We start from the raw sequence: 14,110 nt of genomic DNA, 5'->3' as shown, positions 1-14,110 counted from the left end.
CAGCTGCATAGCTGAGTGGTAAAATAATAAAATAAATTCCCACCCACGGCTAACATCAGTGGCGAGTGATATTTGAACCAGTCCTGGGGGGGGGGGGGGGTGGCCCTTCACCCATTTGCACTGACCAGTATGGTCAAGCAATACTCAAGACCAACGTGGCATGAGGTGACCTTCATCCAGCAGTGCATAGACAAAGAGCTGTACATTCGTTTTACATGATGTGTGTCTATATGTACAAACATCGCGTGTGTGTGTGTGTAACCATTTTGCCATTTCCAGATTTAAGGGCATTTTTTTATCTTAAGTATTCTGGAGATTTGCCATGCATTTTCTGATTTCCATAGGGGTAGAACATCACGTTGGATTATGCCCCAGCTATCCAAAAAACACATCTGCCATGGTTTTCCCGGGAGAGTACATGTGCTATTAATGGTGATAGTGTCAGGGACTACGTGTATGTGTCCACTGCTTAATGAACTGCGTTTAACCCAGTGTATTAATGAAGAACCACACACAGCCCACAGTACTCAAGCACTCCATGGCAGTCCTCTGAAGATGACCATTTAAAAATATTCAATTCGCTGCAGGGTGCCAACAAAACCATTTGCATCTTAACTGCATCCATTGACTCGTGTTGTCATCGTGACAGCCAGTGCGAGACAGACAGAGGAACCTGGAGAAAAGTCAATTCGCTGAGCATGCAAAGCATTGTTAACATCCAGCTTTGATGGTTAATTGCTGTAGTATGTGTTTCTCTTCAATTATCATCATCGTCAACGTAATAATGTATTTATACCGCACCTCCCATGCAGTACATGTTGAGATGTCTGAAAAAAATGTGCATTTGAGATGATAACACAATAAGGAAGTGATTGGAGATAAAAAAAAACTATGTTCAAAAAACGAAACAGTATTGATAACATACACAACAAATAAATCAATCGATATTTTTTTACGTGACAATATCACCCTAAATAAAGTACGCATCAGTGCATATCACAACATAACTGAAACGGAGTATGGAACAACAATGAAAATTATCAACATTTGAAAACCTAATATGTGCTTTAGGGTGCTCCATTTTTGTCCACTAATTTGAACTGGTCAGGAATCATTGTGTGTCTGTATGTATGTGTCAGTGTGTGTGTTGCAGCTTAACGTGTGTACTTAGGGTGATATGTCAACTTCCCCAGAATGGAAATAATGGTTTCTTTGTGTGGTGTTGACCACACAGCACCACCTTGCGTTGCTAATCACACTCGTGCTAAACATTTCTCTCGAGCATCCACAAGTAATATAATAAAACACAATTAGTTGTGTCTGTGTGTCGGTGCAGTATATATACGGCATTTGAATGTGTGTTTGCCTATGGATGATTTAATCCATTTACCGAATGTCCTGGAAAATGTTAAAGTTTTCCCGGGACATTAAAAGTGCCCACCCACTCTTTTTCATTTGTGGATTAAATACCACTCAAGACAATACAATTACATGTAGTTATCCCTCCTTCTTTATACTGGCAAATAGTCTTCTTCCCATGCTATGTCCTGATTTATATATATAAAACTCAAAGAGGTGGCAACACAAACTCCGAAATATTGCACTGGCAACACAAACTCCAAAATATTGCACAGGCCGTGTTATGGTCATGACAGCGAAATTATCAATCGGCCACGCTGCTCTGAGGTGTGCAAGGCACTCGAAGCCTCCTTCGTCTTTTGTACAAAGAAGCTGCTGTCGATGAGTAATGGGTGGCGGCTATCGATGAGTAATGGGTGGCGGCTGTCGTGCGCTCTGCGTGTGCCCTGCGCGTGCTCTGCCTGTGCTCTGCGTGTGCCCTGCGCGTGCTCTGCACTCTGCACGTGCCCTGTGTGTGCCCTGCGCGTGCTCTGCGTGTGCCCTGCGCGTGCTCTGCCTGTGCACTGCACGTGCCCTGCACTCTGCACGTGCTCTGCGCGTGCCCTGTGTGTGCCCTGCGCGTGCTCTGCGCGTGCGTGTCTGGTTGTGTGGCGGACCCCACGGGTGCAGCCTCCACTTTGTGGTGTTCGACACGGAGGCGGCACACGACCTGCTCAAGGTGTGGGACGGGCCCTCCGTGCCCTCCCAGGCCGGGGTGCTGCTCAAGGAGCTCAGTGGCTCCGTGCTGCCCGATGACATCCACAGCTCCCAGAGCTCCCTCTCCCTGCACTTCCAGTCCGACTTCTTCATCAGCAAGACCGGCTTCGCCATACAGTTCTCATGTGAGTCTCCTCATCCAGCACTCACTCAATCACTCGCTCACTAGCAGTCAGTGATCTCCGTATTGCTCTTCTTGTGCTACTAGCATGGTTACTGTCCCCGTGAAATTCACTCACTGATCCCTCCACCCATGCTGCATATCATCCGTGGTGTGTTGAACTCCCGCATCGCTCGACTTTGGAATTACTTCTCATTGTCCCTTTTCTGAAGTTCGTTCAACTATGGTCAATTAAAAAAAAACTCGTCTATTATACATTTTGTTACACATTCTTAACAACCCAGTCTCACTTTGCCACTTCAACTGTTTAATTTCAAACCAGTGCAATGAACCATTAAAATATAAAATACAAAAAAAATGAACAACCAGCTTTCCTATCCAAATTCAATCTCCAATTGATTGTATAATTTTAGATTCTCATAGTAAATATTTACACCGTAGTTTATTCGGCAATTTTCATGTGCAGCTGAAAAAGAGTCATACGAGCTAATTGTAGAGGTTTTAATACGAGAAATGCATTTTACATCAATTTGATGATGCTATCGTACTGGCCAAAAGCACATTGGATTTCTACATCGGAATAAGGGTTCCTTATTTTTTATCAATCTTGTTTTTCTTTGTTTGCTTATTCCGCTCTTGACAATGTGTGCCAATCGATGAACAAAAGAGTACAGCATAATACTATTTGGTGTTTCTGGGCACAACTTTTAACCAGATCAGATACAATAAAAAAACATTCCAGAAGCAACTTAACCAGTGTCCTGTTATCTAACTCAATTGTACAACAAAGCCCCCTGTCAGCTTGGAAAGTGATTTATAGTGCTCATATTTGAACTTCATGATGTCTGAGCTAATCTCTCATAGTAAGTGTGTAAAGATACACAAGCAAGCCCGATACATGATGTGGGCTTGCCACATTGGTGCATTTAAGATGCATCTCATGCCTCTTATATAACATTTCCTCAACAGATCCCACTGTTGAATGTACACTTGTATAATCCCAACGTGGGAATATTTACAGAGTAGTGGGAAGCCCATTGAGATCGAGTGGTGCTACATTACATTAAGGCTCGCGGGTATCACCTTAACCCCCACCCCCACCCCCCACACACACACTAACTTCCGCAAGCTCGCATTGCCCCCCTGCACACACCGCTCCCCAGTGACACACAACTGTCCAGTGTATGAATTTTGAATTGGACTCACATCACGCACTGGGTTATTGTTTTTTTTTTATCACAACAAAACGCGAGCCCAATACAACAACGCCAAAAAGGTTCTAATGACAGGGTACCGAAACTCCGCGCCTAGCTGTCCTGGCGCAATGGGACCAGGCGAAAGGGAAATGGCGCGCCCGCTTATTGTTAATAATCATGATAATGATCATCGCCGGGGACAATAAGCCAATTAATTTGGGCAAAGGTCTACTTAGATATTTTTTTGGGGAATATCGACCTCACTGGCATAAACTACATATAATAAGCTTTTAAATGTGCCACCTCATTGCAACCTTTATAAACAGTTTGCCTTTAGAGGCTAATCCCCATTTTCCTGATGACGACCGCTTGTGTTGCGATCGAAACGTCGTGGCTTTTGTTTGTGTTTTTTTTTATTTTCATTGTTTCAGGCCACAGTCTACATTACACACTGCCAGTACACTCACTCCGATCAAAGAACCAGGCTACAGTATTATTATTTGTATTATTATTATTACATGTATTCACTTTATTTTTTTATTTTTCCATCTACGTGACTTTACCGAAATAACCAAAGAATATAATTGGTGGAACTTTTAAGGAGTTCTACAGACAAGCAGATATAATGCATTCAGCTTAGCTGTATATATATGACAGATTAGCATTTGCATCCCTGTTTCATCAGCCGATTGTACTTTATGTATGGCATATCTCAAATGCTGAGTGATGAAGATTGGAGATTACTCTGCAATATTAGTGCAATGGATGTCTTTGTTCATACCACTGAATAATCACATATCAGTGCACCACACGCATAGGTCACATCACGTGTAAAGAATGTAAGCTTTGATTAACCATCTGCTAGGAATGCAGGAGGACAATAACGTAACAATTTAAAGCTTGACACGAGCGCATTCTGTACACTTATCAATTTGGACCGGAGCTCAAATTTAATCCGATGACATTTAACTTCCTGGGAAAATCATGCCTTTTGCAATACAACACAGTGTGCAGTTTGTATTCCTTCCGTCTGTATTTAATGCCCATTTTATTTATTCACGAACACTCTTATTATACCAGCACAATACGCGAGGACCCTGCAGATCCATTTCTTGCTAATCCATGAAGAGGAATTAAATTGAAGCTTAAAGTAGCAAGGTAGTCATTTATACCTCCGAATCCAGCAATCATAGTACTTAATGCAACTTGTTTTGTTTTATTTAGCTTAAAAGATTCGCCATGTACAACTTCATCTCAGCTTTATTCCCAACAAATTCTGCTTCCCATCCAAAAAAGGTTGAAGTCACCCTGCAGGGCCCGTTCGATAGTCCAATCGAGATGGCATCCAAGGTTCATACCCAGATATTATTAGCACCCCCTGCTTCATTACAATCGCCATCCCACCTGACATCACGTTGGTGGATTCAGCGCCGCTAGGGATAAAGGGGTGATGGATTAGTTGAGTACAGTTATGGGGGGTGTGGGGGTATGTGTGTATGTTGAATTTATTTCGCACCGTATGTAGCCAACCATGCTCATCGGATGCGTGGGGGGGAAGGGCAACAAACTAAACACAAAATGCAGTTATAATGAAATGAGTTCAAAATCTAGATGTAAAAGTGCATGGCTCCAGTGGCTTAATAATATCGGAAAGGAAGAGCGTTCCAGACGGCCACAAAAGCGCATCTGAAAGCGTGCGATGCAGTGAGCGTCTCTGTTCGATGGCCGGCCAAAATCCGCTGCGAGGATGACCGTGGTGGTGGGGGGGAGGGTGTTGTTTAACCACACTTTACCACCCTGGCTCAGTGCAGGTCAGTGAAGGGAGCACGCGTTTGTCTCGCCTATTGCTGAGTGCCTGACTGGTACGGGTGCCCCTATCTCCTGTCCAGTATTGCTGCTCACGACTTCAGGATGCCCGGGCTTCGTCGCCGCGTCAAGGCAGCGCTCTGTTGAAGACAGAAGCGCAGCTTAACTGGCAATTTTGCCAGTTAAGCTGCAGCTTTCAGAGTGCGACGTAACGCCGCTTCGTTTAACTCTGCTGAACCTCTAATTGATAAGAACGATGAATACATTGTCAATAACGGCAATTTAGCAGTGCCTTTGTGCTGCGATACGTCTCCATGCTTGCCTTGGAAGTGTTTGACAAGAAGATAATCATTTGCCTTGCTGTAACGCAGCCGCTGTGGCCAGAGCTTGCCGTGATCCCGGCGTGCCGACAAATTCCACGCGGAGTGGAACGGGCAGAGAACCTGGCAACATCATCACCTTCCAGTGCCAGCCTGGGTACCAGCTGCAGGGTGAAGCCACCATTGTATGTATGCACGGGGAAAATCACTACTACTGGCAGCCCGACCCACCCACCTGCATAGGTAAGGTCTCCTGTCGCTCACACACCACCACACCAATAAGGTCATGTCAAAGACAAGTGCATTCAAAGGCATCGACCGTTTGTGGAAATTTCACATTGATATGGTGGGGGAAAGACTGTCCACTGTTGACCTCACAAAGTGCTTCCCATGTTACTGGCTCCTGGGGGAGGATGGCATGTGTCATCATCCAACCAGGGTTTGAACTCCCAACCTTCCAATCACCAGCCACTCGCTGTGGCACTGAATCTAACGCAATGACGTTAGCATTGTGTTAGATTCTATCCATTAGAAATAACAATAACAATGTTATATTCTTAGTTTTTTCGGTAAAGTCACGTTGAAGAGAAACAACAGAATAACAAAATATATATAAAACAATAAAAAATTCTCACGACGTTTCGACCATAACTCAAACGGTCATCATCAGGTGTGTCACACCTGATGATGACCGTTTGAGTTATTGTTTTATATATATTTTGTTATTCTGTTGTTTCTCTTCAACGTGACTTTACCGAAAAAAACTAAGAATATGAATTACTGCAGTCACGAAAGCTTTAAATCAAAAAATAACAATGTTATTTAGCAAAATGTGAATGTATTTGGAATCTGTGCGCACAAGTGAAACACTGTTTATGTTGTTTTTTGTTTGTTTCAGCTAGCTGTTAAGAGTGCGGATCACATACAGCATAGTCTGTACATGTATATGTATTATTTATTAATGCAGCGGCCGGGCAGTTGCAGCAGTGGTTAGGGTGCACAGCTTGCAATTAGGAGGGTGTGAGTTCCCAGTCGGGGGTTGACGCAGCCCTTGATCTCTTCAGGGTCGATTAAACAAGCACCACTGTGTGGGAAGTCTTACAGATACTCTCACTGCCGCTATAGGAATGTGGAATTTCTACTATTAGCCCCGGGCTGAAAATAGGAGGTCGGTGTTCAAGCTAACACCTGTCCTATTTTTCCAGGATAGTCAATCTTTGAAGTAGTTGTACTATGATATATATATATGTCTTTCTGGGACATCACAAGTTATGGCTATTGTCAGTTGTATAGTTCTCCCCTCTTCCTGTATTGTGAAATATATTTTTCTCACGAGATATATCCTTCGAGATATATCCTTCTCGGAGACACTGGGACAACATCACGTGTCCCTCTCACCTCCTCTTTGGCCCTTGTTACTACCTCATCCGGTCACGTGTCTTCAGACGACCATGTCCTCACCCGACCTCTCTCTCGCTGTCACCCGAACTATGCCCCCTAGGGGCCCTTCTGTTCCGTACTCATCCCGGTGCTAGAGAGAGACTCCACACCTTCAGTACCGCCCTTCTCTCGGAACTGTGCGCTACACCAGAGAGACACTATACACGCCACTACACATTAAAATAACGTAAACCCATGTATGTAGTTAACATGCAAGTATCTACATGCCCCATGTTGCTTTTTCAGACATTCATTTTATAATTGGTAATTTATATAGGACTTTTGCCTGCAGAGGTTTGCAACTTTTATGAGCGGCCACTAAGTGGCGGAAAAAAGGACAAAACAGTGCTCGCATTCTAAATCATTAACGGTGCCACCTTTCTCAAGGGGAGAACGTAACAGTTGTGTCTGGGAATTTCCTGCCAACAATACACCTCAACGTTGTTCTCCAGTGGACAAGACTAACCGCTCAGAGTTGCACTGGCGTATTTGAACCCTTTCAAAGTGTTTGAGCAGACTGCTGTGCCTGACAAAATAATGCTGCTTTTGTGAAACATAGCAGCGAGTGTGTAGTCAGTTTGTTATTTTGTTTGTTTATTTTTTTTACATTTAAGAAAAAGACATAAAATCAGCTCATGTGCAATGTAAGTGCTTGGTGGATTATGAAATTGCAAAATCATCATCGCTAGCAACGGCTTCGGGAGGCCTACATCCAGCAGTGGATTGATCATGGCTGATGATGATTCATGGAAACAGTGGCAGTGTTTCAAACAGTTGTTAGGAAAAGACAAGTGGATGAACTTGCTGTGTGACACACGGATATAAAATACTCTTTCAACAATGAAATTGTGTTCTGAAATAATTGATATAAATAAACATAAGACACGAGGCAAAACGCTACTATAGGAACAAGGAACAAGTTCATTACCAAGAGAGCATTACGGTTTATGGTACATTAAGCGATTACGCTGGTGGGGGTTTTAAACATTGGGAAAATATTATTTGTACACGATTGAGTTCAGAGGTTAAATGTGCAGAAAAAAGCTCGTGAAAATTTCACACCACTCCCCCAGACTACATGGACAATTAGTTATTTAACCATACACATTCTAATGAAAAATGGGATTACAGAAAGAAATCCAGAGAGACTGACATGTCCTCAATTAATTTATAACAACTCTGACTTTGGATGTTGGCAGGGTTTACGCTTAAGAAGGTGACTATTTATCGACATTCGTTTTAGGTGACCATTGGGAATTAAGTCAACAAATGTTTTAATGATGACCTTGAACTCTGTTCTACTTTGCACTCACTCCCTGTCCCATTGATGTGACTGCACATTCTCAGAGATGTCTTGGAATCGATCATTCAGGATGATGTCAAATGTCAATTACAATGTATGGACTCGTCGAAAGCATATTCAGATTTATATTTTCTTGAGGATTTGTTGTTTGACTTTCTTTAGTAAATTATGTAGCTGTAGCATATACATAATTAATTGAATTGCCTTATTTAGACTTTATGGATGCAGGACATATATTTATCATTTGTATTTGCTTTCTTGTAATTTAATATTAATAACCTTGTAACGCATTTGGTATTTTGGCCTGGCTAAAATAAATCTTTCATATGATGCAATTAAATTACTTTATACACTGTAATGTGAAAGAGGGCAGGAGATACACACAAAAGCAACCTTTGTTGTGGTTTCATCTTTTTTTTTAAGCACCATGTATGTTATTAAATACCCACAGAAACGTGTTCAGGAACAATCCCGGATATTGGATGCAAACATCTCACACGTTCACATCGACTAATTTGCACTTGGTTGTATTTATGTGTGCATGTGTATTATATTTCGCTTATATTTTATTTCACAGCACCATGCGGGGGAAACCTTACAGAGCCTACTGGTTTCATTCTCTCTCCTAATTACCCTGAGCCGTACCCTCCTGGGAAGGAATGCGATTGGCAAGTTACCGTCACGGCAGACAATGTTATTTCTCTGACCTTTATCAGGTATGGCTTCTGCAATGCGCTTCTCTGCACTATTGTGGCATTAAAGGTCATCACACGGAAGCATAACTGCTAAGCAGTGCTAGTAATGTTACTTGTTAATGAGCACACTCTGTAAACGAGTCTCTGGTCTTTATAGCCCTTACAGTTCCTAATCAGTGAATGGGGTCATCCTTAAAGGTCATGGTAATTTAATTGCATGCTGCATATGGAGTTTAGTTGGACGTTCCGACGAAGTTCATGTACGTTGGTGGACATGATTTGTGGTGGAGCATAACAAGGTGAAATGGCTAATTGTTAAATTCCTCGCGTGCAAAGCAGCTTGACATTATGTTACTGCATGACATATCCATCGACGCAATATTCAGACACATTTTGTTTGATGCAATGCTTTAGTTCAGGAATCTCAGAAATAACCTTCACGTTTATTTTCGTGGTGTATGTGTGCATTCCGCAATGCTGTCTCAAATTGAGTGCGTTTCATGTTTCATTATTTATTACGTCATTAAATATATGAAGGCTATTGAACTGACAGACACCATATTTAATGTAGGCATAGTGCAAGGCAAATCGAAAAAAATACATTACGTATAGTTCTATAAAAGTGAGTCTGGCAAGGTCATATAATTCATTTTCGGTTAATGACTCACAAATAACCTCTACTTTGCCCTGCTGTAAATGTTGTCCTCAGTCTTAGCAGTCTTAACCCCGTCTGCTTTTTCATACATATATTCTTTATTTCTGACATGACGAAAACCATGTCCTTCTGAATGAAGTATTCCACCTCTTGTCCGCCCCCTTCCATACTGAATGGCAGTTTTGATACCGAGACCAGCTACGACTTCCTGCACATATATGATGGCCCAGGCTCTTCCAGCCCACTGATCGCCAGCCTGCAAGGCTCCAAGCTGCCGGGGCGGATTGAGAGCACTGGCAACAGCATGTTCATGGCGTTTCGCAGCGATGACTCGCTCAGCCTCAGTGGTTTTCACATTGAATACAAGGGTGAGGTCGCCTAACGCAAGCACAACTTTCGACTGAAAGCAAAACTACACACCCACACACTGGCTACATATCCTCACATTTCACCCATGCAATCGTAAGATAGTAACGTATGACAGCATTATTTTTTGGTACAGGACGTGTTTTATTTTGTGTAAACGTGAGGTGTCTTGGCAGATTCGAAGAGTGATGGAACATTATTTTTTTAATGTTTAATGTGCATACAATTAGTTTTGTGGGATAATTTGAAAGTTTTAAATCATACATTTCCCACTTTGTATGTTTTATGTAAATGTCTATATTTAAGAGGTCAGCATTCATACCCTACAATGAAAACAACGGTTTTAGAATTTGTATTTTATTATCTCTGTGAGCCAAGATTTCGTTTTAATTCATGGTGACTGTGACCTTTATACTCGGCATTGAGAACAAAGTCCACCGTTTTAATTTCAGAGTGGGAAAAATGCACATCATAAAAAACTAAGCGTTTTTCTCACCAGGTGATGGGATGTTGCCCAATTGAACATGGTGTGGAATTGTTAGTGGCCCATACACTTTGTCTCAAAACTAAAAGTTCTGGTGAAAATGTGATCTGCACAGAGAAACCCCAAGAGTCCTGCTTTGATCCTGGGAACATACAGAATGGCTCCCGTCTGGGCACAGATGTCAAGCTACGGTCTACCATCACATATTTCTGTGACGCGGGCTACACAATCCAAGGCTACTCAACTCTGCTTTGTGTTATGAGCGAGGATGGGAGACCCATGTGGAACAGACCCCTGCCATCCTGCCATGGTAAGTGAAGGATCCGCAGCCGTTAGCATTAAACGCACACATTTTGTACGAACACTCTTCCTCCCACTATATTGGGAATACGCTCTCAAGTGCTCTCTGTCATATGCTACAGCTCCATGTGGGGGCAAGGCAACTGCCTCTGAAGGGGTGGTCCTTTCTCCTGGATACCCCAGAAATTACAGCAGTCCTCAACATTGTGTGCACACCATCACCGTGCCCAAGGATTTTGGTAAGCGCGTCTCAAACTACGTTCGCTTTGATTAGATTGTTGATGGAAAAAGTAGTGCAATCCAAAAATATCGAATCATGACTTTAAATTATTATATTTGTAACTCATCGTCAGGTCAAATGATAATTATTACATATCTTCAGTCTTAATATCACTCTCAACCTAATGTTAACTCTGATGACTGCTCTTGAATCACCTGAATCTTTGCGTGAGTGAAACACACACCCAGCGCAACCTTTTGCAGTAACGTCAAATACAGCAACACACCGAAATACGCAATATGATCCAGCTCAGTTTGTTGTGATACCTCCAACATGTCACCTTGTGTGCATTGCTGTTCAGTCATCTTTGGTCAGTACGCGACCTTTGAGACGTCGGTGAAAGATGTCGTCCATGTGTACGACGGACCCACGCAGAGCTTCTTTTTGCTCAGCGCATTGTCAGGCTCCCACACAGGTAAATCTTGCGCATCGTTCATACAAAAAAAAAGCACTTAGCCAGCAGAGTAACGTCCATCAAAGTTATCGTCTATTTTCAACATGGCGTAAAGTAATTTGATTTTACATGCCATTCATGCAAAAGTGGCTGTAAGTCTTGAACGTAGTTAAAATGTATACTCTTTATTAAACAGAGGAACTGCATATTTCGATGTATTATCTGCTGTGGCAACCTTAAAAAAAAACAGAAGATGATGCTTTTGAGATGGCTTGGGTCAGAACTACTGAGATCCTGTGGCGTTTGAATTCACATGGTCACGTGCTTAAATTGGGCTCTCGAGTGTAGTGTGTTGATCGTCTCAGTCCAATAACCAATGACTCATCATCATCCGCCATAATCAGTCCACTGCTGAATGAAGGCCTTCCCAACGTAGCACCTGCACACAAGTGGCATACAAATAACCACACAAACAAGCTAATTATTTAGCATTTCATTTCGTATGTCATTTTAATTAATTCCAGCACTGACAATTCAGGATAGTGCTATGAAAATCTGTTCCCACAACCGTTCTCTGACGCAAGGGATGCTTTGCTCCATGAGAGTTGCCAATTAATTATTCATCTCGTAACATGATGCCCGGCAAATTCATAAAATTATAAAAATAAACGTAAAATAAATATTATCTGTTTTGAAATGGGAGTCTTTGGAACTGTTATTGATCTTTTCTATTGTATTTTTCTCAATTTATTCAAATATTGTCACTTGACGAAGATTGCATTTAGAAATCTTGCAGACAAATATATTACAATGCAATTTGTATTTATTTACCATCTAAATGTAACCACGTTTCAAGATACTACACGATTAGGAATATCGATTTGACTGTCATGCGACAATCTCATAGGAGAGTGCATGGAATAGTGCAACCCCTATTTGAAGAATTTCTAATAAAAAATATCTTCTACAGACATGTTATTATACACGTAGTAAACTTCACATATTGCATCGTATTTTACTTTGGTTTGAAAATGTTTTTTTATATTTATGGCCTTTGGTATGAAACTGACAGATAATGACCTCCTGCTACCAGTAGAGTTCACTATACAATAGGCTGCCTACCTTTGGTAATTTATGTACAAGCACAATTAAGGAAATAGTTTAGGTGGGTAGTTTTTTTTTTAAGAGGAAACGGTATAACATATATTAGTGCTGTATAGGTGAAATAAATTACTGCACTTCCATATGTGGTTGAATGCGATGTTGTGTCGGTGATTGTATTTGTATTGCCGTGTGTCTCCCCTTTTTATCCAGGAAAAGTTATACCGTTAAGTTCGTCACATCAAATTACAATTGTGTTTTCACCAAGCAAAGGATCTAGTGCCAGGGGATATCACTTTGTATACAGAGGTAAATAATGTTTTCATATTTTGTATTCATCATCATCCACCATGGTCTACCCACTGCTGGATGAAGGCCTGTCCACTCCATTGTCATCCCCGCAGGGTCGTGCCACAATCCAACTCATTCCGCATGAGCTGCACTCATTCTCTTGGTGGGTACGAGCTTTACGCTTGATGCCATTCCCTTGACGAGTGCTGTCCATTGTCGTTGGCCCTTCATGAATTTTGTCCTGCCCAAGGCCCTCTGGCTTTGCTTTGCAGTCAATACGACGAGTCTCATTTGCATTTTGCATCTTACATGGTCTTATATATTTTTTTTTCTGCATATAGCATAAATTATGGCTTCCCAAAAGGAATCTAATAAGTGTTTCTTGAGTCTGTTGTACAATGCACATGAATCCTGAACTGTTATTTACATAGATTAGTGGGTAAAACTATTTTGAGGAATAACGAGTTCATACCTAATCTCTTTTAGGATAACGTTAAACCAATGCTAATAATATATGGGTGAAATTACATGGAGGTTGCATGTATCGAAAAGTATGCACTGAATGTCAGACTATGCATACTATCCATAATATAAGTTTTTGTGTTAGATCGCGTAAATATATAAAATGTGTCGTTAAAACCCGCCACCACCCGACACAGCCAACTGGTAAGGGTTATCACGTAAACAGAACGTGGCCAATTCGTCACTAGTTCAGCACACCGGTGTGTTCGAGAGCCGAGCCACAACATTTACAAACTGAGTACGACGTTTCGCCAGTAATTACAACTAGCTTCATCAGGTGACAGCCAGATTTGTGGAGAAGTCTTCCTGTTTCGTTCCTTATATAGAGGCATAGATGTGGTGACCACCCTTCTGTGCTCTTGCACACTGTGGGGGGGGGGGCGGGGGGGGGGTGACTGAGGCAACGTGCATTATGCATGTGCATTATGCGAGCCCTTTACGCGATCTAACCCAAAAACCTCCATTATGGATGATATTGGTCGCGAAAGCCTACGTGGTATGCATACTATAATAACACATTTAGATAATACAAATTATTAAGTACACCACTTTGTCAAGCTACAACTGAATGTAAGCCTTCCCACAGTATTGGCCATTGGGGGGTTGTTTGACCATACTTAACCCACATTGGTCAATAGTGGTTGGAAGGGGGTGGGGCGGGGGGGGGGGCAGGACTACTTGAGACATCTCTTGCTCGTAATATCGGAGTTTTTTTTTGTGG

The 14,110-nt window shown here is 42.0% G+C and overlaps 1 protein-coding gene across 3 annotated transcripts in view; it reads left to right on the top strand.

Annotated features, from left to right (window-relative positions):
* LOC116941580 (CUB and sushi domain-containing protein 3-like) overlaps positions 1 to 14,110 on the top strand; it is a 442,102-nt gene that overhangs the window by 345,526 nt on the left and 82,466 nt on the right. For all 3 annotated transcript variants that reach the window (XM_032952771.2, XM_032952770.2, XM_032952772.2), the window contains 8 exons: positions 2,029 to 2,240; positions 5,610 to 5,801; positions 8,879 to 9,017; positions 9,832 to 10,019; positions 10,617 to 10,811; positions 10,924 to 11,040; positions 11,383 to 11,496; positions 12,790 to 12,885. In XM_032952771.2, coding sequence (XP_032808662.2) covers positions 2,029 to 2,240; positions 5,610 to 5,801; positions 8,879 to 9,017; positions 9,832 to 10,019; positions 10,617 to 10,811; positions 10,924 to 11,040; positions 11,383 to 11,496; positions 12,790 to 12,885 — 1,253 coding nt within the window. The remainder of the gene's footprint in view (positions 1 to 2,028; positions 2,241 to 5,609; positions 5,802 to 8,878; positions 9,018 to 9,831; positions 10,020 to 10,616; positions 10,812 to 10,923; positions 11,041 to 11,382; positions 11,497 to 12,789; positions 12,886 to 14,110) is intronic.

The sequence above is a fragment of the Petromyzon marinus genome, chromosome 12 (assembly GCF_048934315.1).
Source record: "Petromyzon marinus isolate PM22_M1 ecotype Great Lakes invasive population chromosome 12, UKy_Petmar_22M1.pri1.0, whole genome shotgun sequence".
NCBI classification, from domain to species: domain Eukaryota; kingdom Metazoa; phylum Chordata; class Hyperoartia; order Petromyzontiformes; family Petromyzontidae; genus Petromyzon; species Petromyzon marinus.
Note: the sequence above shows the minus strand (reverse complement) of the source record. Positions and strands in the feature narration are given on the sequence as shown.